General features: G+C 43.6%; 1 protein-coding gene across 6 annotated transcripts in view; it reads right to left on the bottom strand.

Moving 5' to 3' along the window:
* LOC137300495 (astrotactin-2-like) overlaps positions 1-26,919 on the bottom strand; it is a 1,223,335-nt gene that overhangs the window by 776,159 nt on the left and 420,257 nt on the right. For all 6 annotated transcript variants that reach the window (XM_067969577.1, XM_067969574.1, XM_067969575.1 and 3 more), the window contains one exon: positions 9,972-10,076. In XM_067969577.1, coding sequence (XP_067825678.1) covers positions 9,972-10,076 — 105 coding nt within the window. The remainder of the gene's footprint in view (positions 1-9,971; positions 10,077-26,919) is intronic.

The raw sequence follows: 26,919 nt of genomic DNA, 5'->3' as shown, positions 1-26,919 counted from the left end.
CTCACAATTCATCTTAAGTATTTTTGCTCCAGATAATGGATTTGTTTCTCTTCTGGAGTCAAACTCAAGCCACAAGATCCACCTATTTTTGTCTTCCTTCTCATATTAGTCTTTGAGAATCTCACAGTGAACTGCCAACATGAACAACACTGTCACAGCTATATTACCAGCACAACACTTTTTTAAATAGAAGCTACAACAAATTATGGTTAACACAATCATCCGTTTTGTTTGAAAAAGAATATCAAGAGGGCTGAAGAAACCAAACAGTGGGTGCTGATGATGTCTCTGGCTTGGATGAGTAACTGAGCCTCAGGCTGTGAATGGCCCGGCTGTAGTACTGAGGACCTGTGCTCCAGTAATAGCCACACCCCTGGTTCCAGTACAGCTACAACACTGGCTTCTATCCAACAATGTGGAAAATTGCCCAGATGTGTCCTGTCCATAAAACGCATGACAAATCCAACCCTGTCAATTACCGCCCTATCTTCCCACTGCCAATCAGCAAAGTGATGAAAGGAGTCATCAACAGTGCTATTAAGCAGCACTCACCCATCAATAACCTGTGCCCCATTGCTTTGTTTGGGTTCAGCAAGGACTACTCGGCTCCAGACCTCATTACAGCCTTGGTCCAAACATGGACACAAGAGCTGAATTCCAGAGGTGAGGTGAAAGTGCCTCCCCTTGACATCAAAGCAGCATTTGACCGAGTATGGCATCAAGGACGCTCGAGTCGGGGGAAAACTCTCCAGTGGCTGGAGTCATGCCTGGCATGAAGGAAGGTGGTTGTGATCTTTGGAGGCCAATCATCTCAGCCCAGGAAATTGCTGCAAGAGTTCCTCTGGGCAGCATTCCAGGCCCAACTATCTTCATCTGCTTCATCAATGACCATCCCTCCATCATAAGATCAGAGGTGGGGCTGTTCTCTAATGATTGCAAAGTGGTCAGCTCCAACTGCAAATCCTCAGATAATGAAGCAGTCCATGCCTGCATGCCACAAGACCTGAACAACATTCATGCCTAGGCTGATACGTTGCAAGTAACATTCATGCCACACAAGTGCCAGGCAATGACCATCTCCAACATGAGAGAGCCTAACCACCTCCCTTTGACAGTCAATGGCATTACCGTCGCTAAGTTCCCCACCAACAACATTCTTGGGGTCATCATTGACCAAAAACTCAACTGGACCAGCCACAGAAATGCCTTGGCTACTAGAGGAAGTCAGAGGCTGGGTAATCTGTGGCAAGTGGTTCACCTTCTGACTCCCTCAAGCCTCTCTATCACCTACAAGACATAAGTCAGGAGAGTGATGGAATACTCTCCACTTGCCTGGACAGGTGCAGCTGCAACAACACTCAAGAAACTCAACACCATCCAGGACAGTACGCTCGATCGGCACGTCATCCGCCACCCTAAACATCCACTCCTTCCGCCACCGGTGTAGCGTAGCTGCAGTGTGTACTATGTACAGGATGTACTGCAGCAAGTCACAAATGCTTTACGGCAGCACCTCCACCACCAAACAGGTGCATGGGAACACCGTCACCTCCAAGTTCCCCTCTAAGTCACATGCCATCCAGACTTGGACATATATCGCTGTTCCTTCATCGTCGCTGGGTCAAAATCCTGGAACTCCATCCCTACCTAACAGCAGTGTGGGAGTACCTTCACCACATGAACTGCAACTGTTCAAGAAGGCAGCTCATCATCACCTTCTCAGGTCAAACAGAGATGGACAATAAATCCGAGTCTTGCCAGCAACGCCCAAATCCCAAGAAATATTTTTTTTTAAAACTCAATGGAAAAGGTGCTGAAACAATGAATTCTCATAATGGCAACGTGGTGAATATTGCATCACTGGTGCTGAGTACTTGGGAGTGGGATGAACACAGGATTCAATACATACTCACCAAGTGAGGAGGTGGACAAGTGGAGACTTTGGTATTTCCCTACAAGTGAGAGGCAGAACCGTGCTGGATCTCTTTAACGACAGTTCTTTTCAGAGAACATTAGCAGTGGTCTGGGATTAAGGAACATGGTCGCACTCTCAGGGAAATTCAGATACCTCATGAATGGAAAGGAAGAAACAAACAAGGAAGGGCTTTCTTTTTTAAAATGCACATCTTAGTGATGTTGAATAAAAAATGTGTTTTTTCTTTTGTAGTTGTAGACACAAGCAATCATTTGATCTATTTAGCAGTTGACTCATTTATAACATAACCTACTCATTTTTTCTCCTTGGGTAGCTGCAGGACAGGCATGGCTGAACCATGGCTTGTTGTGACAATAATGTTTAATGTTTACACATTAAAACACATTTCCAAGAGTGAATGAATTTTGCCTTTCAAACTTAATTCAGATCACTTTAGATGTAACTTCCACTCCTGTGCGTCCCATGAGCAATTTCTTCTCAGTCCAATAATCTTAAATGTATCGAAGAACTTTGGCTCGGAGGTGCAGACATTGCAATGCATCATGGAGGGGGAGAGGGACACTTTGATCCAGGAGGCAGTCACACCCCTTAGGTTAGGTAGTGGTTTTGATTTGGTTGGTGGTCAGGGACAGGAGGATGTGACTGCGAGCCTCAGTCTTTGCCCTTGTCCAACAGGTATGAGGTACTTGCTACCTGTGTGGATGAGAACAAAGACTGCAGGAAGAATGGGCATAATGACCACGGCATCGTGGTGCAGGAGGCCATTCAAGTGGGAGGAGCGAAAAGGAATGTGGTAGTGTTTGGGGATAGCATAGTCAGGGGGATAAATACTGTTCTCTGCAGCCACGACCATGAGTCCTGTAGGCTGCCCGGTGGCAGGGTTAAGGACAGCTCCTCGCAGCTGGAGAAAAACTTAGAGCAGGAGGGGGAGGATCCAGTTGTCATGGTCCACGTAGGAACCAACGGAAAGGCAGAACTAGGAATGAGGTTTTGCTGAGGGAGTTTGAGCAGCTAGGATCCAAATTAAAAAGCAGAACCTCAATGGTAATAATCTCTGGATTACTACCTGAGCCATGTGCAAATTGGCATAGGGACAAACAGATTAGATGGTTAAATGCGTGGCTGAAAAAGTGGTGTGGGAAGCAGGGGTTTCAAATCATGGGGCACTGACACCAACATTGTGGAAAAAGGGAGCTGTTCCGTTGGGACGGGCTCCACTTAAATCGGGCTGGGACCAGTGTCCAAGCGAATCAAATAACTAGAGCAGTAGATAGGGCTTTAAACTAGTAAGGGTAAATTTATAAGTGTAAAGAGACAAGTCTAGGCTGTAGAGCAGAGCAGCGATTTGGGTAAAAATGAGCAGAGTGTGTCAGGAAGGGGCAGATAATTTAACAAAGGTAATAGGGCATTCGTGACTCTGGTCACATCAAGGAAAAATAGTAAAAAGTTAAAAGCAATATCTGAATGCACGAAGCATTCAAAACAAGATAGATGAATTAATGGCACAAAGGGAGGTAAATGGGTTTGACCTAGTAGCCATTACTAAAATATGGTTGCAGGGTAAGGTTAAAAACTAAATATTCCAAGGTACTTGACTTTTAGAAAAGATAGGCAAAATGGAAAAGGGGGAGGGGGTAGCCCTGGTAATAAAGGATGAGATAAAGACAGTGGTAAGAAAGCTCAGAAAATCAGGATGTAGAATCAGTATGGGTGGAACTAAGAAATAACAAGGGGCAGAAAACACAGGTGGGAGTAGCTCATAGGTCCTCTAACAGTAGTTATGGCATTGGACAGAGTATAAATCAGGAAATTAGAGGAGCATGTTACAAGGGTGATTCAATAATCATGGGCGATTTTAATCTTTATATAGACTGGGCAAACCAAATTGGCAAAAGTAGTTTGGAGGACGAGTTTTAGACATTTTTCCAGAACAATATGTCGAGGAACCAACTAGGAAACAGGCTATTTCAGATCTGGTATTGTGTAATGAGACAGGGTTAATTAATAATCTTCATTTAAAGATCCTCTAGGACAGAGTGATCAGAATATGATGGAATTTCATATTGAGTTGGAGGGTGAAGTCGTTAAGTCCGAAACTAGAGTCTTAAATTTAAACAAAGCCAATCACGTAGGTATAAGGGGGCGAGTTGGCTAAGGTAGATTGGGAAATTAGATTAAAAGATATAATGGTAGATAAGCAATGGCGAACATTTAAAGAAATAATTCATAATTCTCAATAAGTATACAATTCCTTGAGGAATAAAATCTCCACGGGAAAAGTAATCCAACCCTGGCTAATTAGAGGAGTTAAGGATAGTATTCGATTAAAAGAAGAGGCTTACAATATTGCCAAAAATAGTAAGCCTGAGCTTATTCAATTTTTTGGTCATCAGCAAAGGATGACCAAAAAATTGATGAAGAGGGAGAAAATTGAATAGGAGAGTAAACTAGCAAGAAATATAAAAACAGATTGTAAGAGCTTCTACAAGTACGTAAAAAGGAAGAGATTAGCGAAAGTAAATATGGGTCCCTTGGAGGCAGAGACAGGAGAAATTAAAATGGGGAATAAGGAAATGGCAGAGACACTAAACAAATATTTTGTATCTGTCTTCACAGTAGAAGACACAAAAAACCTACTGGAAATAGTGGGGAACCAAGGGTGTAATGAGAGTGAGGAACTTAAAGTAATTAAGATTAGTAAAAAAAAAGTACTGGAGAAATTAATGGGACTAAAAGCTGACAAATCCCCTGGACCCGATGGCCTACATTCTGGAGTTTTAAAAGAAGTGGCTGCAGAGATAGTGGATGCATTGGTTTTGATCTTCCAGAATTCCCGAGATTCCAGAACGGTCCCCGTGGATTGCAAGGTAGCAAATGTAAGCCCACTATTCAAGAAAGAAGGGAGAGAGAAAACAGGGAACTAATTAGCCTAATATCAGTGGTGGGGAAAATGCTAGAATCTATTATTAAGGATGTAGTAACAGGTCACTTAAAAAATCATAATATGGTTAGGCAGAGCCAACACGGTTTTATGAAAGGGAGATAGTGTTTGACAAATCAATCTGAGTTTTTTGAGGGTGCAACTAGCAGGGTAAATAAGGGGGAATCAGTGGATGTAGTATACTTGGATTTTCAAAAGGCATTTGATAAGATGCCACACAAGAGGCTGTTACACAAGATTAGAGCTCATGGCATTGGGGGTAATATATTAGCATGGATTGAGGATTGGTTAACAGACAGAAAACAAAGAGGAGGAATAAACGGGCCATTTTTGGGTTGGCAGGTTGTAACTGGTGGGATGCGGAAAGGATCAGTGCTTAGGCCTCAACTGTTTACAATATATATCAATGACTTAGATGAGGGGTCCGAGTGTAATGTATCCAAGTTTGCTGATGATACAAAGCTAGGTGAGAAAGTAAGCTGTGAGGAGGACACAAAGAGTCTGCAAAGTGATATAGACAGGTTCAGTGAGTGGGCGAGAAGGTGACAGATGGAGTATAATGTGGGGAAATGTGAAATTATCCACTTTGGTGGGAAGAATAGAAAAGCAGAATATTTTGTAAAAGGTGAGAGAATAAGAAAGATTGGTATTCAGAGAGATTTGGGTGTCCTTGTACACGAATCAAAGAAAGTTAACATGCAGGGACAGAAAACAATTAGGAAGGCAAATGGTATGTTAGCCTTTATTGCAAGGGGGTTGAAGTATAAGAGTAAGGAAGTCTTGCTGCAATTATATAGAGCTCTGGTGAGACCACACCTGGAGTACTATGTACAGTTTTGATCTCCTTACCTAAGGAAGGATATACTTGCCTTAGAGGGGGTGCAACAAAGGTTCACTAGGTTGATTTCTGGGATGAGAGGGTTGTCCCATGAGGAGAGATTGAGTAGAATGGGCCTATATTCTCTGGAGTTTAGAAGAATGAGAGGTGATCTCATTGAAAGGTATAAAATTCTTAGAGGGCTTGACAGGGAGATGTCGAGAAGCTGTTTCTCCTGGCTGGAGAGTCTAGAACTGGGGGGTCATAGTCTGAAGATAAGAGGTCGGCCATTCACAACCCACTGAGTTGAGGAAAAATTTCTTCACTCAGAGGGTTGTGAATGCTTAGTCGTTGAGTATATTCAATATTGAGATCAATAATTTTTTGGACAGTAAGGGAGTCATAGGATATGGGGATAGGGCGGGAAAGTGGAATTGAGACAGAAAATCAGCCATGATCTTATTGAATGGCGGAGCAGGCTCGAGGGGCCATATGGCCTACTCCTGCTCCTATATTATATGTTCTAATGTTACTCAAGGGCAAGTGACTACTTAAAGCTCATTGCCATCAAGTAGGGCCTCACATTGTACTAGTGGGTCACTGGTGGTTCAAGTTATGACATGAATGGTTGATATTCATGTTAGCGTTTAGTACAGGAGCATTTGCACAAACAAATAGGATAATCTGCCATTGACCACTTGCTCAGCTTCCCAATGTCATTCAGAGAGAAAATCAGACCCAAAATCAGTGAATGCCGAAGCTACATCTGGTGAAAAGCATGCAAATCAGGCTCCCCGATGGATCAGTGAGTTTATTCAGTGAACAGCTAAGCCATGCAGGCCAGGAAGGTGTTGAGATTTAATCCCCAGCCTGTACTGAATGATCTCACCCAGGGTAACAGTCGAGGTGCTTTTATTGACTTCATTGCGCGTGAGTTAGGGAGGAGCAAATCAGTCAAGGTTGCCAGAGTTGAACATTGTTCATTGGCCCCTGCTGGAAGTGCATGTGCTATGGAATTTGGATGAGGACATTTTTCTCCCCACCTTCTCTGAAGGTTCTGACTTGTACAGTGACACTGGCAGTGGTCACTCTCTGGTACCTCTAACCAAGTATCAGGAGCAGGAACCCTGACTGATTTTGTTTTTCTCCTCCCTCCCCATTTGTAGCACTGACTGAGATAAGTGAATTCAGTACAAAGCAGGGATTGAACTTGGGACCTTCCTGTCTGTCCATCTACTGGACAGCACATTTACCAAATTAGTGCTGCGGGAGGCCATTTTGGGTTCAGTGAGCCAGAGGTCATTTGCTTTTCGACTTAAGGAGCAAAAATGTAACTTTTTGTTTTCCAAGTAGTCGTTTATTAAACATTAAGGCCTTGGAATTCTCGGGAGATCGGCAGAGCTCCCAGAGAAACTGTGTAAATGGCTGAAAACGGCCTTGGATCTTGAAGGTCTACTTCTTGAATAGTGTGTTTTTATTCTGGATGTTAGGAAACACAGTTTAGCCCCAAGAGAAAACTCAAACAAGGCCAAGGGAAAGTAGGGCGGGACCTTTACTCAAACACAGTAAGTGAAAACTGTTGAGTGCATTATAAGTGTGTTGACGCACTTCAGGTCTGGGACATTTCACTCTCCAACCAGCCAGAAACCAATTAATTTGTAGCTTTGAAGAGATGAAAAACAAGTCAACTTGGCATTGACAAGTATCAGCGCTTACAAGTGACATCAGCGTGTTTATCCTTTATCTCCAACCTTCCAAGTTTCCCTCCCATCTTATTGTCTTCCTTCCGCTTTTCCTTTGAGTACTGTTCAACGAGGAATATAGAAGAGCATGCCAGAAGCAGCACCAGGCATACCTAAAAATGAGGGGCCAACCTGGTGAAGCTACAACTCAGGACTACATGCATGCTAAACAGCGGAAGCAACATGCTATAGACAGAGCTAAGCGATCCCACAATCAACGGATCAGATCAAAGCTCTGCAGTGCTGCCACATCCAGTCGTGAATGGTGGTGGACAATTAAACAACTAATGGGAGGAGGAGGTTCTGTAAACATACCCATCCTCAATGATGGCAGAGCCCAACACGTAAGTGCACAAGACAAGGCTGGAGTGTTAGCAATCATCATCAGCCAGAAGTGCCGAGTGGATGATCCATCTCGGCCTCCTCCCGAGATCCCCACCGTCACAGAAGCCAGTGTTCACCAATTCAATTCACTCCAAATGATATCACAAAGCGGCTGAGTGCACTGGATACAGCACAGGCTATGGGCCCTGACAACATCCCGGCTATGGTGCTGAAGACCTGTGCTCCAGATCCAGTTGCGCCTCCAGCCAAGCAGTCCCAGTACACTGGTTTCTACCCGACAAAGTGGAAAATTGCCCAGGTATGTCCTGTCCACAAAAAACAGGACAATTCCAATCCGGCCAATTACCGCCCCATCAGTCTACTCTCAATCAACATGGAAGGTGCCATTGACAGTGTTATCAAGCGGCACTTACTCACCAATAACCTGCTCACCGATGCTCAGTTTGGGTTCAGCCAGGACCACTCGGTTCCAGACCTTATTATTGCCTTGGTCCAAACATGGACAAAAGAGCTGAACTCCAGAGGTGAGGGGAGAGTGACCGCCCTTGACATCAAGGCAGCATTTGAATGAGTGTGGCATCAAGGAGGCCTAGTAAAACTGAAGTCAATGGGAATCAGGGGAAAAACTCTCCAGTGGTTGGAGTCATACCTAGCACGTAGAAAGATGGTAGTGGTTGTTGGAGGCCAATCATCTCAGCCCCAGGACATTGCTGCAGGAGTTCCTCAAGGCAGTGTCTTAGGCCAACCATCTTCAGCTGCTTCATTAATGACCTTCCTTCCATCATAAGGTCAGAAGTGGGGATGTTCACTGATGATTGCACAGTGTTCAGTTCCATTCGCAACCCCTCAGATAATGAAGCAGTCCGTGCCCGCATGCAGCAAGACCTGGACAACATTCAGGCTTGGGCTCATAAGTGGCAAGTAACATTCGTGCCAGACAAGTGCCAGGCAATGACCGTCTCCAACAAGAGAGAGTCTAACCACCTCCCTTTGCCATTCAGCGGCATTACCATCGCTGAATCCCCCACCATCAACATCCTGGCGGTCACCATTGACCAGAAACTTAACTGGACCAGCCATATAAATACTGTGGCTACGAGAGCAGGTCAGAGGCTGGGTATTCTGCAGCGAGTGACTCACCTCCTGAGTACCCAAAGCCTTTCCACCATCTACAAGGCACAAGTCAGGAGTGTGATGGAATACTTTCCACTTGCTTGGATGAGTGCAGCTCCAACAACACTCAAGAAGGCTGACACCATCCAGGACAAAGCAGCTCACTTGATTGGCACCCCATCCACCACCCGAAACATTCACTCCCTCCACCACCGGCGCACTGTGGCTGCAGTGTGTACCATCCACAGGATGCAACGCAAAAACTCGCCAAGGCTTCTTCGATAGCACCTCCCAAACCCGCGACCTCCAACAACTAGAAGGACAAGGGCAGCAGGCACATGGGTACACCACCACGTGCACGTTCCCCTCCAAGTCACACACCATCCCGACTTGGAAATATATCGCCGTTCCTTCATCGTCGCTGGGTCAAAATCCTGGAACTCCCTTCCTAACAGCACTGTGGGAGAACCTTCACCTCACGGACTGCAGCGGTTCAAGAAGCCGGCTCACCACCACCTTCTCAAGGGCAATTAGGGATGGGCAATAAATGCTGGTCTTGCCAGCAACACCCACATCCCATGAATGAATGAAAAAAAAACTCTTCTGAGGCCAACTCAAAATCATTGTAGGGTTAATTTCCTCAGTTAATATTCAAGTAACAGTGTTTGTTGAGTGGCAATTTATTTAAAATATGTTCAAACCAACTTTGAAAACATTATTACAGCACCAGCATCTGTATAAATATTAACTTTAAGCGAAGATTCTGCATATTTCAGCATAAACTGCTCAATAAACCTAGGCACATATTTGTTTATCGCTTCCCACAAATCAACTACCATACATTTGATGGAAACGACAGGACAATTTCTCCATTTTAAAGACGAATTAAGAGTCAGCAGGTTTGTGTTCCACAGGGAGATAGAAACAGAGAGATTTCATGATTTTTTTTTCATGGCAGGTAGCTACCAATTGGATATGGCTGAAATTAAAAATTGCTGCACCCTTATTCCTGCTAAATCAAACTAAATTTGACGTCAAGTTCACGAGGTCGCAGAGACATGTTAAATATCGAATTACCTTTGCTTCGTCGCCGGCCTCTGTGTTCCGAGTAGAAGGTGAGATGAGTCTCATCATCTGCTTCTGTACCAGAATCCTCTTCTGCTCTTAGAATTCTGCTCCCACCTAGAATTTAAAAAAAATCACAGCTGCTTCAACCGCAATATATAAATTGCCCCTCCCCTTTTTATTTACGTTCAGAAAGCTGGCGAAAGGTCAAGGCCATAAGCGCAGGCCATCACCACGGTTGAAGAAGAAAGGAAAGTTGAGGCAAATCAAAAAGTGACATTTGGGTGGCCGCAAGCTTGGATTTTAAAAGTGCGCAGATTGCAAGAAGAAGGTGTGACCGAGGGAGCTGCGCAGTTCGACAGTTCGAACAGTTTACAACCATTACAAGTAAAGGCCTTCAATCTGGGAATCTACTTTGAATGTGTTTTCACTTGCACACAGTGAGAAGACAACCAGGAAGGGTTTTTAAACAAATAATGGGCCAGATTACCAACTCTTAAAACACTTGTGCTCATTAAAGTGAGGGGTATCAGTTTCCATTTCACATCATCCAGTGTCAGCGTCAACCTCCCCCAGGTCAGGTACAGCACAGCCAGATACAAAATAAAGCTCCTTCAACTCTATCTAAACAACGTGCCTCAAACACAACCTCAAAAGAGCATCACCTACTGCCCCATGTGTCTCATTTTTCCACTCCCACAGCAACCATCTCAGACCTGTTTGAGTGGCATTGCCATTTAGTGCCAAATTAGGGGCAGTTTTTTGCTATAGGCCTACGTCCACTCGGAACTGGATAGAAGCTGCCCAAACTCATTTAACTGGAGAAACCTTTACATTGACGATATGCCATGGATGGCAGGAGCACAGTCTCCTGCTGCCTGCAATACCCAACAAAACAACGGAGTCAAACTCCGCACCCCCCAGTGGTGTCCATGAACTGATTTTTCCTGGGCACTGACAGCGGTGGTTGGTAATGCAGAAAACAACTACCTCTTTCCCACTGGCCCTCCAATAGGATCTACAATCACTTGCAAAAGGGAAGAGGGGCTCACAAAGCATGTATTTCTGCCTCAATGGCGGTCCTCTTAAAGGACAAGATGAAAGTGTCTTGGAAAATGTAGCACCTCTTATGTTTTGATATGAATAAGACCAGAACAGGAGATCTGTATCTTTGTATTTTCACTTAAAACAAATACAAACATAAAAATAAGTCACTCCGAGTGACTGAAAGCGAGGTCTAATTTGAAAGTGTTTTTGCTTGCACACACTCTCAGAATCTGTACATTGCTTTATGTGCCGTGTCTGTGATTAGAAGTGGTTGTTATTCCTGCCCTACAATCTACAGCGAGCATTGACAACATAAGATACTGAGAGACAATTGATGTCTCCACAATGTGTGTGAGTTTGCCAGGCCCATTTCCCATCCTGATCTGCTGCACTGCAAACCAGGAAAGCTCCAACTGTGAAGTGCAGTGCAGTCACAAAGAGTTTCTCTCAGTAAGATGCAAAATGTTCCTCCTGTCTCATTATCTTGTCAAACTTGCCATCAGTGAAAGCCTAGCTCCTAAGTGTCTTGTTGAACACTACAGGAGGACTGGAATATTTCTCAGCTGAAACGACAAACAAAGACAGCAGCAGCTTGCTTTGTACTAGTTGCTAGCTAAACTATGGGTTCTTTTTGTTTTTAAGACAAAAGAAAGTGCAAACGCAGGGTGCACAGAGGAAGAAATACTTTTAAATAAGTTATTTTACAGTGCATCTCTGAACATGCCTCTCAAATTGATATCTGAATCCAACTTATATGAAACATTTAACCATGTCTTAGTCCTGTTTTTAAGTAACATGCCTATGTAGCCACAGCGTTCATTAAGCTTCACAGAACTGATAGCAACCAACATACTAGTTATACCATATAAAACTTAGGGGAAAATCTAAAGTTTGACGAGAAAGTGCACTTAAAGAATATAATGAAACAAATTTACACACACCTGCTAATTTGGAGAGGGTGGAGCAGACAGTCTTCTCCCACACTAATGGCAATCACATTCTAGACTCGCTGCCCGTAGATATGCAAGAGCGGACCAGAGAAACCCTCTCTTCCTGGTTTTCCCTGCACCCTGTGAGAAGGCAGCGAGCGGACCTTTTCCCGCTACTCAGCATCTCCTCAGATCACAACGGCTGAGACTAAAATGGAGAACTGAATATGACCTACCATCAACATTATTAGAGACCCCAGTACATCGCACTGGGAGTTGGTACTGGAGTGGGAAACACTGCAAACAATTAAACAAGAAGGTAGGACGACATCTGATTTGCTCATATGTATGTGCTTTGGAAAAGAAAGGCCCCATTTTTCACCCCCTTTCTCTTATAAGACAGTGACTCACTGTGAGGTACTTTTCAACCTGCATCAGAAATTTTTTTTAAATGGGAAACACGACCCCAGCACGTTTTAATGGAGGCGGGTGGCTAACCTACTCTCCGGAGGCGGGCCCGTCATTAAAATATTTTAATGAGGCTGCATGCCTAAGATTCTATCTCTGTTCCAGATTTAACACTGGCCGGCCAGGATTTCCGGGCCTCAGGAAATCGAGCAGCTGAAGGGAGGTGAGAACGGCTGGATGGAACAGGTTAAGTGCCTTTCCAGCACTGCTTGTGGGCCAGGAGGAGCATGAGGGCTCACCCCCAGCCCACCAAGCAAACCTGCTTCCATACCCGCAATTGGACTCCCTCGATTGGCCAATCCCCCACCGCAATCGTACGCCCCGAAACGACACCACCCCCCTCCATGTCCGAACCCCGATGTCCGACTCACTCCCCCATGTCCCATTCTCTGCCACTCCCCCGATGTCTGACTCCCCCCTGATGTCCGACTCACCTCCCTCCCTCCCTCCCTCTGCTCCCTGGCTGTGGCCTGGAGCTGCAGGCCTACCCACCCAACCTCTCAATCTGCAGCCAGGAAACCAATGCAAAAATTTAAATCAGGTCCTGCCGTTAAATTCAGCAGGGCCTCTGGGAAACCCGTATTTCTGGTTTTCCCACCCAATAAGCCACCCCCCCGGCTCCCTCCCCGCTAATATCGGGGCCATGGACTTTAGGGGATTGAGGGGACAGATACCGTATGAATCCATCTAGGATAAGGAAAGAAAATTTGCTATGCAGGTGAGGGTGACGGCATCTCTTCCTATTTACTGATTGAAGTTACCTGTCGGTGGAACTCCCCAGACAGAGGGGGAGGTGAACGAGGATACTGGCGTTATCTTGGTAGCAGGGCGGGTTGGGGGCAGGGTCATGTGAGTGATGAGAGTACAAGGCCATGCCCTCTGAGGCATGTTCCCAGTCTCAGGCAGGTATTAAGAAATACCCTTCCGCTGAAGAGAGAGAAAAAAAGAGCATATCAACCTGAGCCACATTGACGTAACACCTCATAACCAGTCACAAAACAACATTAGCAACAATACGTGGCCCAGGAAGACCTCACACAAACAGAAAACAAGAACTTGCAACAGCAAAGTAAAAAAGCTTCTGCAATAATGTAATTGAGTTGTTGCAACCATAGAATGTGAGTTCATACAAGTTACACATGATTAATTATTCCTGAATTAAGTTCAGATTGGCAAGAGCTTCTGTGCAATCTGATCACCTCACATTTTTTTTGTTGCTTTAGGGATGATTGGAAAATCATGAAGCGATTTGCAATGCAAATCTGATTTGAAAGTCAAAACATATTATTAATTGGACATTTGCAAATTTTCATGGAACGTTTGACATGTCAGTGAATCAGGTTACAGTGTGTGCAGTTAATAAGGCCAATTAATGCTAATTATTTTCAGAAATAAAAGGGTTTCGTTCACGCAGTTTCCAATGATAGTCATGTTTGTTATGCAGAGCACTTAGCAAAGGAGCGAAAAAGTGATGCTGCGCAGATCCCCTATTTTAAAAATGTCAGGTTTGACTTATCTCCGCCTCAGGCATCAAACGGATATGGGGAAGCGATCTGTTTTTACTGGCTTAAAATAAGCATTTCTAGCAGTCCAAACATGCCCCTTGGACACATCAATACAAGCATGATTAATTGCTAACTTTAGGATTATATAGCCTCTCCTGCCACAGGTGAAACTCTGGAAACAAAAGCACTCTCAGCTTCCTGACTTATTTTATGGTCTCGGATTTGTTCAAACAGGTACTGTTACAACAAAGAAACACATTGTCTGCTGCCATGCTGTAACCCACTTCCCCTGAGATTTAATGCAAAGCTCCCCCTGCAGTGCTTGGAACAACCAGCTCACTGAGGGTCATAAGAGTTGCGGCTGTATAACACACGCAGAGAATGAGAACGAATTAGATCGCTCTGGGGCAATCCACCAGCCTGCACTGCTCCCTCAAGACGCCTGAATACAAATAGTGTAACAGAGTGCTGTTCAGAAAGATTAAGTTGTGGAGGTAAAAGTCGCAGTTTGTCAGTATTGTAGAAGAGTGTACAGAACATCTTAGTGTTTCCTGTAGTAGTTGATGTGACAGATTTCTGGTTGGCATCAACGTTTCATTCATTTCCTGTTATATGCTCAAGCCCATACTAACATCCAAGAGTGCTGTGAAACTATAGGTTCCAGTCTGAGATCTAGAACCTACCAAGAGTGACAGAGGTGCCAGCACAGCCACTGATTTTAAAATTCTCATCCTTGTGTTCAAATCCCTCCACAGCCTCACCTCTCCCTATCTTTGTAACCTCCTCCAGCCCTACATCCCTCCGAGATCCCTGCGCTCCTCCAATTCTTGCCTCTTGCACATCCCCAATTTTCAACACTTGACCATTGGCGGCTGTGTCCTCAGCTATCCAGGCCCTAAGCTCTGGAATTACCTCCCTAAACCTCTCCACCTCTCTCGCCTCCATTAACAAGCTCAATAAAACCTATCTCTTTGATCAAACTTTTGATCACCTGTCCGAATATCTCTCTGTCAAATTTTGGCTGATAACATTCCTGTGAAGCACCTTGGGACATTTTATAAAATTAAATGTGCCATATAAATGTAAGTTGTTGTTGTTGATGGAACAGAAGAAGAAAGCAAAATACCTTCGATGCTGGAAATCTGAAACAAAAAACAAAAATGCAGGAAACACTCAGCAAGTCAGGCACAGCCTCTGTGGAGAAAAGCAAAGTTAGCACTTCAGGTCTGAACAAGGGCAACGCCTAAAACCTTCACTTTGCTTCTCTCCACAAATGGTGTGCCTGGACTTGCTGAGTGTTTCCTACTTTTTCTGTTTTTGATTTTGATCCACCAATGACCATCCCAGTCACTCTTTGGCCATGGAAAATGGAGCCCTGAGGATACGTGTTTGAACGTGTGCACAGATCACTCCTCACCAGCACCTCAATGCCGGTAATTGATAATGGTATCTGAGACCTCACTGTCCTGTCAATTTTCTGTTGTCATTAATCAATGCAAAATTAAGTATTGAAGGTTCCCAGGTGGCCTCCACTTTTTAAACTTTTCATTGCACTGCAAATATGAAGCTGACACAATATAAGATTACCTCCTGGGTGACTTCACACCTGAATTACGCTGCACAGTCTGTATTGATGTGAAGCCAAAAATGCGTTGATTGACGCAATCTATATACTGGCTCATCACCCGTAACAGTGCACAAAGCAGGTTACTCTCTGCTCCTGTTGTGTGAAGCGGACAGCAATAGCAGTTACAGTGAGGTGAACCATACAGATTTGGTGCTAGGGTGATGGCAACTTCAAACCAAAAGCCTTTGCGTTGGTTTTGACACTTTTCAGACCGTCCTGCCGCACACAGGTGATGAAGTGTACTCTCAAAATCGAAAATTAAATAATCTGTAGCAGGAAAACTAACTGTGGTAACAGAACAGAATTTTTTTTAAAATCTACAAAAAGAAACCTTTAAGTCCAAGGGACAGAAATGACTCCCGAAATAATGGATAGCTCAACAGCGCTCCCCGTTGTTAGCAGCGAAATGGAGGAGCAATTTCCGGCATTCGCACATGTGCAGTGAAACACGGAAATCCGGAACTTACTCCTAGTGGCTCGCCGGCGATATCACAGCTTCGAATTAAAGGGACACCGTAGGCTGCAATTAGAGAAATCATTGAAAAAATGCCAACTTGCTCATCTGCCCAGTTGGAAAGAAACTAATTACGCCGCCAAACACTAAAAATACAGGTCTAAACTAAGTTTTAACAGTGCGGTAAGTCTTAATGACTGCCAAACGACTAAAAATTAACCTTTAAAAATGTGGACTCCCATTACTCCTTATCGTAACAGTTTTTCGTTATTAAAAATCTTTTATTTTTAAATGTAAAAATATTTTTTTTTACTTTTTTCCTTCTGTCTCCTTTATTTAATTCAATTATTTCTTACCCTCTCTTTTTTTCGCTGTAACTGTTTTCACATTGATTTAAAATGTTGCACCTTTCACTTCCTGATTTAACGTTCCAAGTCTGCAGAGGCAGTGAACGCAGTTGTCAAAAATGCTACGAACTGATTGGTTGAGGGGAGAGATTGATCCTCTCCATTCTCAAAGGGTCCTGGTTTCGCCTGAACTGACACTGGGCTCTTCTCCGCTTCCTATTCGAGGAAGTGGCCGAAGAAAAGACAGCATTAAGTTTGTGGGTTGTGAGCACTGTTGGTTCACTGCTCCGACCAATTTCTACCCCATATATTCTTAAATCAAAATGATTTAACATAGGTAAATAGTGACACATGTTTGCAGTTGAGACACTGAATGCTTTGTAACCTTACACAGTACTGGACCCATAGCTTGAACTTGGGTGCAGGTCAGCACCCGTAAAGGCTTTGTCTGTCTACACAAGAAGATTACAAGGAAACTTAACACATTCTGATACCAGGAGGTAAATTTTAACCCCAAAAAGGGTTGGGCTGGGGGCGGGTTCGGAAGGTAAAAATTGTAAAAATGTAAAACCCGACCCCAACCCACCCACTTCCGGTTTTGACGGAGGCGGGTCGAGGGGTAGGCGACCAACCCACTCTCAGGAGACAGGTCAGTCAGTAAAATCTTTTAAGGAGGCTGCGGGCCTCCATTTTAACAGCATTTTTATTTTTAACTCCCGAGGGCCGGGATTCCCACGTTAGAGGAGGCGGGAAGGCCCGGATCAACAGTTAAGTGACTTTATTGCACTGCTTGTGGGCCAGGAGGAGCAAGAGTGCTTCCTCCAGGCCCAACAAGCCTACCTGCCGTGATTCGACATACACAATCAGCCAGCGCCCCCCCCCCACCCAAGTCCGACCCCCCCCACCCATGATTTTAGATCCCCCCACCCACAATCTCTGACCCCCCCCCCAAGAGTTCCGACCCCCACCACCGATGTCCGACTCCTCCAAGACTGAGCCCCGATGACCGACCCCCTCGATGTCCGACCCCCCCGACTGAGTCCCTGATGATCGACCCGCCCCACCGCCCCCCACCGATGACTGACCCCTCCCCTGTGAAATACCATACCTCGAGGTCTTGCCTTTGATATGAAAACAAGCTATGCTGAGAAGGCAGTCGGACCTGAGCTTATCGTGACTGAAGCTGCAGTAATCCGATATATATTCCATCATTTGTGCCGCAGGGCAAAACTGAAGGACGCAAAATGCACTTTTTGCAGTGGTGGATCTGGAGATTTAAAAAGGGGACGTGAACACTACAACAACATCTTGCATTTATATAGCACATTTAACGCAGTTAAACATCCCAAGGCGCTTCACAGGGGCATTATCAAACAACATTTGACGCCGCGCCACATGAAGAGATAGTAGGACACGTGACCAAAAATTTGGTCAAAGAGATAGGTTGACTTTAAAGTAATACACAGTGAGCAGAGCACAGCAGAATGCTGCTAATGTTAGTAGGAATTATTCACCCACCAATAACAGCAGCTTGTGATAATAGCATAGACACTGTAGTGCTGGAAATGATAAACTCTCCAGTCTCAAATTGCACAGCTCACTAATTCAAATGGAAAGTCAGATGAACGTTAATACCCTTATCTGTGTTCCACCAAATATTAGTGCAGGACCCACTTGTTCCCCCATCCTCCACACAAACTCCCGGCAGAACTCTGCCGATTCGCCCGCATGTACAAGAAAACGTCAAGAGTATTTTGGTTGTAAAATATGCTGACTTCGGTCAGCAAACGCTGACGCACTGACAGGTCTGGTGAAATGGCTGTCATATACACAAAGCTAATTTTTAAGCTCAAAAATGGTGGCCATTTTAATAGGAGTCAGCAAATACTACACTAATGTATCAGGTTTTTGCTGCTTCATAATGACGTTTCTCACCTGTAATGTGTTGATCCTCAAACAAATGCAAGATTCACAAGAGAACAATTACTTCATAAAAAGCAATAGCATCCCTGGTTAGATACCCCATTTGCAAACAAAAACTTCATTGCAGGCTCACACATGATTTATTTTTGATTTACATGTTGCTCTGTTTGCACAAATTTGTTGGGATTTGCAGAAAAATACATTAATACAATAAATCTGTTGGCATTTCTATGCAAACTGGTATAAATGCTTCAGGATCATTTTAGTCTTCGCCACCAGTTATAGTTTAAACATTTAAGAGTAAGTCAATAAGCTGAGCCAGCATTCAATTGGTATGCCTTTCACTGTCCACTGTGGGGCACCATCACTCTGAAATATTGCTGCCCAATTTAGCCTTGAGGTTCCTGCACTTTGCCCTCTCCTAGCCATAGAGTGAGGGAGCTTTAGTTCAATTAAACTGTGACAGTTTTAGCTGCAGGGAATACATGACTGCTTTACAGTCTTCCATAATATTCTGATTCTCATCCTCGGGTTCAAATCCCTTCATGTCCTTACTCCATCCCTATCTCTCTAACCTCCTCTAGCCCTACAACCCTCCGAGAACTCTGCATTCCTCCAACTCCGGCCTCTCGTGCATCCCCCATTCTCTTCGCCCCACTATTGTCGGCTCTGGAATTTCCTTCCTAAACCTCTCTCTTTTTACTCTCTCTCTCTCTTCCTTTAATACCTTCCTTAACACCTGCCTCTTTGACCAAGCTTTTAGTCACCCCTCCTAATTTCTCCTTCTTTGCTTCTGTGAAGCACCTTAGGATGTTTTCCTATGTTAAAGGTGTAATATAAATGCAAACTGTTGTAGCTGGTTCACACTATCTCTGAATTTGTGACTTGCTCTTACACCATCACAGAAAGAGTTATTGTGATGCTGCAAATAAGTTGATTCTTCGATGGCATATCTAGAAGATAATGTATTTGAGACTTTTCTTTTTTTGACATTAAATGTCAGTACTTTCTCTTTCGAAATCAAGTCAACATCAGCCACTGTTAAGACTGGAAAGTGGATTAAGTCCAGAATCCACAAAAGTTACCCAATTTAATGCCCTGTTTCTAAAAGTTCATGGGGACACTATTCACAGAAGCATAAGGCAATGCAGTGTGTTCCAGGTATGATTCAAATGTGCCTTCTTCACCCAACTCACAGGCCAACAGTTTAAGGACCAAATTTCTGAATAACCTCCCACTCCTCAACAACCCAATGCTTGGTCCCAGGTCTTTTTTTATATGGAGACAGTATTTGAGCAGACTGAGATACTGATGATTTAAAATTTCACAGTTCGACAGATTTTGAAAGTTTCTTCGTTGTTATTAACTGATGTGATAAAACGATTGGAAATAGGCAACTTGGTGATTGTGCTGCCTGAACCACACTGACATACAGCTTGTAGCTGCCATTAATTTTTTATGTATCCCTCAGCCAGAAATTGTGAAAAGCCATTAAAGCCCATCCAAATTTGGAAATTGGGGGCTTCGCCAAAGAAGTGGCAGTGCAAAGATACATGTATGAATGACCAAGGATAGTCTGATATCTTGGCGGACGATTGAAAAATTGCGCATGATAAAATAAAAAATTGCACATGTTTCTTCACATTTTTTGAGTCAGAAACTCAGAGAAGAACATCACAAACCACCAGGAGACACCAGGAAGCCTCTGTGATGAAGCAGCACCATTTTCCCTTTTGCCACAAGAGTGTAATAAAAGCAAATATCCCTTCAATTACATTCTCAATTAAGGGAAAAGAATGCGCAAAACAAACTTTATTTAACAGGCCACAGATAGAAACAATTGGAGTGACGATTTTTCAACATGTTTCTTTTTGTGCATAAAGTAAAGGAATTTTTTTTTACTTATTACAATCACTCTCAGCATTAAGCACTTCCAGGTCAGGTATACCAGAGACTAGATATAGAGCAAACCTCCCTCTGCTCTAACAACATGCCTTCCCCCCCCAACCTCAGAACAGCACCCTCTATGATATTTCTAATTCACAAGTCAATCTCCCTTTTGAGTAATATTGCTCATTTAGTGCAAAAACTCTGAGTAGTTTTGTGCTGTGGACCCATATCTATTATGAGCTGCGTGGACACTGTCCAGGCTCATTTCAACTGGGGCCATACGTCCGACAGAGAACATTCATCTGCTCAGTCTTAGCTCCCTCCTAGCCAAGACCTTGAGGTGACAGGATAACACTGTTACCTACTGTACCATCCAGCCTTCCCACAGCTTTTCTTATACTTTAGATTTAATATTTTGCAGCAACTCTGCAGTTATTTCACTCAATAATTTTTGTTTAGCTTATTATTATTCACTATTACTGACAGCATTGATAAATTTTCTCACCTCATGCCCCAAAGAGTTCATTATTAGGTGCACTGTCCCATGAAAATTGCTAATGAGAAATCGTAATCACTTTTGTAGCTAAGATTTCAAATTAAATCTTGCAATTACTCTCTACTGTCAGGTAAACTGTGTGGTGTTTACAGGAGATGCAGCAGAGCTACAAATTATCCTGCGGAAATCTGGAAAACAAGGTCGAACACCAACATCCCAATTAAATCCCATGTTATGAGCGCACGAAAAGAAAGATGACAAAAGACCATCAGGCCAATTATCGCTCACCCTGTCCTTTAAATGTTGCAACCTTGTGCACTACCCTCCAATCAGCAGCATTTCTAACTCCTGGGGGAGGCAAAAAAGTAGGAAAAAAAATGTGCGGCCAATTTCTGGACCAACTGAGAATTTCCTTCCCAGATCCTGCTTGCCCTTGATGCATCACTGGACAGACTTAAACTAGAACCCTCCCCGATCCTAATTTCCTCAGCAACACAGAACGAGAAATGACCACCTGAATACATCATTTTGATCCTAAAAGGTTAGACTTGTTATCCTACTTTATGTTTGATGTCCTGCAAAAGCCCAGTCTGGCAAAAAATATTATCCATAATCCTATTGAAATTTACGACATCCTGTTTTCACTGTCACCTTTGCTAGGCTGTTCCATGTGTTTACCCTCCTCTGCATGAAGAAGTTGTATCTTAACGGGGTATTCATCTTTTCTCATCTAATTTTGAACACAAGTACCCCAGTCCTACAGCTTCAGAGATTGAGTTTGTGTATTTCCTTAAAGCTCTTAAATATCTTGATGCAGTCCCCTCTAAGCTGCGTTTTTTCCAATCCATACATTTCCAGTTCTTGAATCTTCTTCAGAGTTCAGTTGCTGACTCCCATTTATCAATTTAGTAGCCCTTTTTGTACTCCCTCCAGGATGCCCTGCTGTGGTGTGGTCCCCAGTACTATACTCAATAGTAACAGCGAGGGTGGACTAGTACTTTGTACAACTAACTGTCACTTCCTAATTGCTTGTTTTAATACCACTGCTCATTATGCTGGGTTAAGGGTCAAACCCCTCCGATCCCTCCCCTTTGTCATTTCTGGTAGACTGTTTCCACTGATTTTGTACGTGCACTGTTGGTTTCCCTTATCCAGCATTTATAAACAATAAATGGCATGCCCTACTTTTTGACCAGGTGCCCCCTGTGCAGATCCCTCTAAAATTGGTGTGCTTTTTCTATACTGTTTATGACCCCTTCCAATTTGGTTGTTATGCATGAACCTGGAGATCCCATATTTAGCAATTCCTTTAAAACATTAGTCAAGGTGAATCCAATTCATTGGTTACCCTCTTTGATAGTCTGTCATGGCAGGATGTTTGCTCTCATTGTCCTTGGTCGGTCCATCACTTCTTTTATGGGTAACTTTTGCACTTAAAATTCCAACCCCTTATGAAAAAGGCAGTAATCAAATTAATTTGTAAATATTGACACAAAAAATCATTAAGGACATCTACCATTTCTTGTTCATCACAAGATTAACAATTATCACATCACATCTCCCTCCCCTCCTTGATTTTCTTTTTCCTGTTTTCTTTGACACATATTTTCTCTGAATGTATTTATAGGAATCTCACAATTATTTTAATATTTTCTAAAATCATAATCTCTTTGTTGGTATGAAGCGATAATATCGGCGAGGAATTATTTTCAAACTAACGATGAGACGCATGGTTTCAACAACAAGAATTTGCATTTATTTAACCCCCTTAATATAGCAAAAACACTCCAAGGCGTGTCACAAAGTTGGGGTTGGACCCAAGAAAGAGTTGAAAGAAGAGTTAGGAGTGGTGACCAAAGATGTGATTCAAGAGGTAGGTCTTAAGGAAGCTTTTGAAAGTGTTTCAGTCAAGTATTGCCACAGCATGAGACAGCAACAGAATCTGACGATGTAAGAATGCAAAGAGAAAGGCATTCAGCTTACCTAGCCTACTCTATCATGTAGTGACATTTCAGGAATCAGTCAAAACCTTTTTTTTATATCTGTCCCACTTTGGTGCTGAGCCTGCCTCCCTCCATTCCCATCCCCTCATTAAATCAATGATATTTCCTCTTAATTTTTGAATTCTTCTACAAAGCCCCTACTATACAAACTGTGAATCTGTTCCATCAATTGACTACTTAAACCTGAAGTCTTAGCGCTTAAGTTACAAATAGGCTGTTGCTTCCCAAGATTGTAGTTTTTTTAGAGTTTGTTTTCAAAACAAATGCTGAACAAACAGCAGGCAATTGCAAATATTCATGGTCCTGTCCTGCCCTGCTAAAGAAGCTAAACAATCATACAAATATAAAATGGAGTTCCCAAGCAAAATGCCTTTGTTTATTCAGATAAAAGAGTTTTCGGAGCCAAGTCTTTGGGGTCCCTGCTAATCATAGAGTTAGAATTTAAGAATGCAAGAGCAGGTTTCACTGACTGGACAAATTAGACAAAAGCTTAAACTATACATTGCTAATGATGAACACAGCTCAGATTTGTTTTATATATAAGCTAGCTTCTTTAGCACCTTCATATCCATCAGAACAAAAAAGTTCTGCATTAACTGTGAGGTACTGCAGTTCTAAAAATTGACTAAGATCAAGGGCTTTTATCACCGGCATCTTAATCTCTCCAAATTGATAGACAAGAATAAGTTCACCAGCAGGTGCTGATTGAATAATCCTTACCAAAGACACAGTAAACAGGAGAGATAAATGCAGCAGCAACACTCAGTGACTCCTTTCAACATGTTCATGCTTATCCAGATATTCATCACTTTTTTCCTGTCCATATTTAGAATTAGTCACATGGTCATGTTACAGTTGGATCAGAATTGACTGTACTATTTTCATTCTTCTATAGCTTAACTACAAGAGACAAAAATATTTTCAGCTAATTGATCTTATTTGTTATTGCATACTAGGTAAAAGTACTCATTTCATTATTTTACTTTCCATCAAGTTTTAGCAAATATCTTGAAGTCAACACGATTTGGTTATGATCCTGAGGTCTAAATATTTTGATCATACAATATGCCTCAACCCCAACTTTAGAGGCGCATCTTATTAAACGGTAAGTCCATTGCCTTTATCTAAAGTCTCAACCATAGGCCTGTTCTAATAGTCTCAAACTGTGTCAGCAATGTGTATCATTTCCCTGTTCTTAAGATTCACAAATATCTCAATTATATTGGCTACTGCTGCCTGAATCCAGAATGATCCCACATTCACAAAAGCACATCTTGGTAACTCAAACAACTCAAATATAAACAATTTTACAACATCAAGTTATAGTCCAACAATTTTTATTTGAAATCTACAAGCTTTCGTAGGCTTCCTCCTTCCTCAGGTAAATGTTCAGGAGCTCCTCGAAGCCTACGCCAGAGCTCCGTCAGGAGCTACGTCAGGAGCTCCTGAACATTTACCTGAGGAAGGAGGAAGCCTCCGAAAGCTTGTAGATTTCAAATAAAAATTGTTGGACTATAACTTGGTGTTGTAAAATTGTTTACAATTGTCAACCCCAGTCCATCACCGGCATCTCCACATCACAACTCAAATATACACAGGTACGCAACATAATGAAATGTCACAAAGAATGTACAAGATTATCATTGTTGCATCAAACCCAAACCATCAGCAGCAGATTATTCCAAACATAATTTAGTTTTCCAGATGTAATGTTAAGAGTTTCAGACAAACTGCACAGAAAGCAATAGGGGAACAGTGATCTGTACATTCTGACTTGTCATGGTTCATAATTACTAGACTGCAGATGTAGATTTCAGTCAGTGTCACAGTTGACACCATTTCTGATGCTCTCTTTAACTGTGATAGAGCAAAGAGTTTGCTGAGTGGAAAGAACTGCATGTTACAGGATGGAAAACCCAACAGTTGATATTGGATAAGAAGGTTAGCAATAACCTTTACTGTAGTTACCAAAAGAGAAATTAGGAAAAACTTTCTCATGAGGAGTGGGATGGGGAAAGAGATTGATAGTGGGAGATTGATTATGGCTCCTTTATTAGGACTAACGAAATGCAGGAGACAAAAAAAGATTCTTTACCGCCCCCACCAACAACTTCTTGCTAAGTTAGTCCAAATTAAAGCAATGCAGAAATCACCACACAGTCTTAATCATGGACCAGCAGATATCAAACCTACAACAAAGCAAATAAAGCAAACTGAAGTTTGTCTTCTGGGATCCGACCAAAGAACACACCCACCAGCTCAACAAACTGATCAAGACCTTCGATCCAGACCTTCAAAGCATCCTACGCGCTCTCATCCCACGTACTCCCCGCGTGGGAGACTTCTACTGCCTCCCAAAGATACACAAAGTCAACACACCCGGACGTCCTATCGTATCAGGCAACGGAACCCTGTGTGAGAACCTCTCTGGATACGTCGAGGGCATCCTGAAACCCATCGTACAGGGAACCCCCAGCTTCTGTCGCGACACTACAGACTTCCTACAAAAACTCAGCACCCACGGACCAGTTGAACCAGGAACATTTCTCACCATGATGGACATCTCGGCACTCTACACCAGTATCCCCCACGATGACGGCATCGCTGCGACAGCATCAATACTCAACACCAACAACAGCCAATCTCCAGACGCCATCCTACAACTCATCCGCTTCATCCTGGATCACAATGTCTTCACCTTTGATAACCAGTTCTTTACCCAAACACACGGAACAGCCATGGGGACCAAATTCGCAGCCCAATACGCCAACATTTTCATGCACAATTTCGAGCAGGACTTCTTCACTGCACAAGACCTCCAACCAACACTATACACCAGATACATCGACGACATTTTCTTCCTTTGGACCCATGGCGAAGAATCACTGAAGAGACTACACAATAACATCAACAAGTTCCATCCCACCATCAAACTCACCATGGACTACTCCTCAGAATTGGTTTCTTTCTTGGACACACGAATCTCCATCAAAGACGGTAACCTCAGCACCTCACTCTACCGCAAGCCCACGGACAACCTCACGATGCTCCACTTTTCCAGCTTCCACCCCAACCACGTCAAAGAGGCCATCCCCTATGGACAGACCCTGCGAATACACAGGATCTGCTCAGACGAGGAGGAACGCGATGGACACCTACAGACGCTGAAAGACGCCCTCGTAAGAACGGGATATGACGCTCGACTCGTCGATCGACACTTCCGACGGGCCACAGCGAAGAATCGCATAGACCTCCTCAGAAGACAAACACGGGATGCAACCAACAGAGTACCCTTTGTCGTCCAGTACTTCCCCGGAGTGGAGAGACTACGTCATGTTCTCCGCAGCCTTCAACATGTCATCGATGACGACGAACACCTCGCTAAGGCCATCCCCACGCCTCCACTACTCGCCTTCAAACAGCCACCCAACCTCAAACAGACCATTGTTCGCAGCAAATTACCCAGCTTTCAGGAGAACAGCGTCCACGACACCACACAACCCTGCCACGGCAACCTCTGCAAGACATGCCAGATCATCGACACAGATACCACCATCACACGAGAGGACACCACCCACCAGGTACATGGTTCATACTCCTGTGACTCGGCCAACGTCGTCTACCTCATACGTTGCAGGAAAGGATGCCCCAGAGCATGGTACATTGGCGAGACCATGCAGACGCTGCGACAACGGATGAACGGACACCGCGCAACAATCGCCAGACAGGTGGGTTCCCTTCCAGTCGGGGAACACTTCAGCAGTCAAGGACATTCAGCCACCGATCTTCGGGTAAGCGTTCTCCAAGGCGGCCTTCGAGACACACGACAACGCAAAATCGTCGAGCAGAAATTGATAGCCAAGTTCCGCACCCACGAGGACGGCTTCAACCGGGATCTTGGGTTCATGTCACACTACGCGTAACCCCACCAGCGGGAAAAAAAGTTATCTGTTTTTAATACAACTGGACATTCTCTCTCTCTCTCTCTCTCTGCCTTTCGGGTCTCTTTCTCTCTTTGTCTGTGTAATCTGACCCATTGTGTATTCAGTATACTGGGATGTAATGTTTTCCGTGGCTAACCTGTCTGAACACCAACGACACCTTTGATTGCTGTGACCGTCTCCCAGCCTAATACATGCTATGCGATTTTAGAACCCTTCACTCACTCACCTGACGAAGGAGGTAAGCTCCGAAAGCTTGTGATTTTCAAATAAAACTGTTGGACTATAACCTGGTGTTGTAAGATTCCTTACATTTCTGGGAATTTGTAC

The sequence above is a fragment of the Heptranchias perlo genome, chromosome 31 (assembly GCF_035084215.1).
Source record: "Heptranchias perlo isolate sHepPer1 chromosome 31, sHepPer1.hap1, whole genome shotgun sequence".
NCBI classification, from domain to species: domain Eukaryota; kingdom Metazoa; phylum Chordata; class Chondrichthyes; order Hexanchiformes; family Hexanchidae; genus Heptranchias; species Heptranchias perlo.
This window is presented reverse-complemented; position numbering and strand designations above follow the sequence as displayed.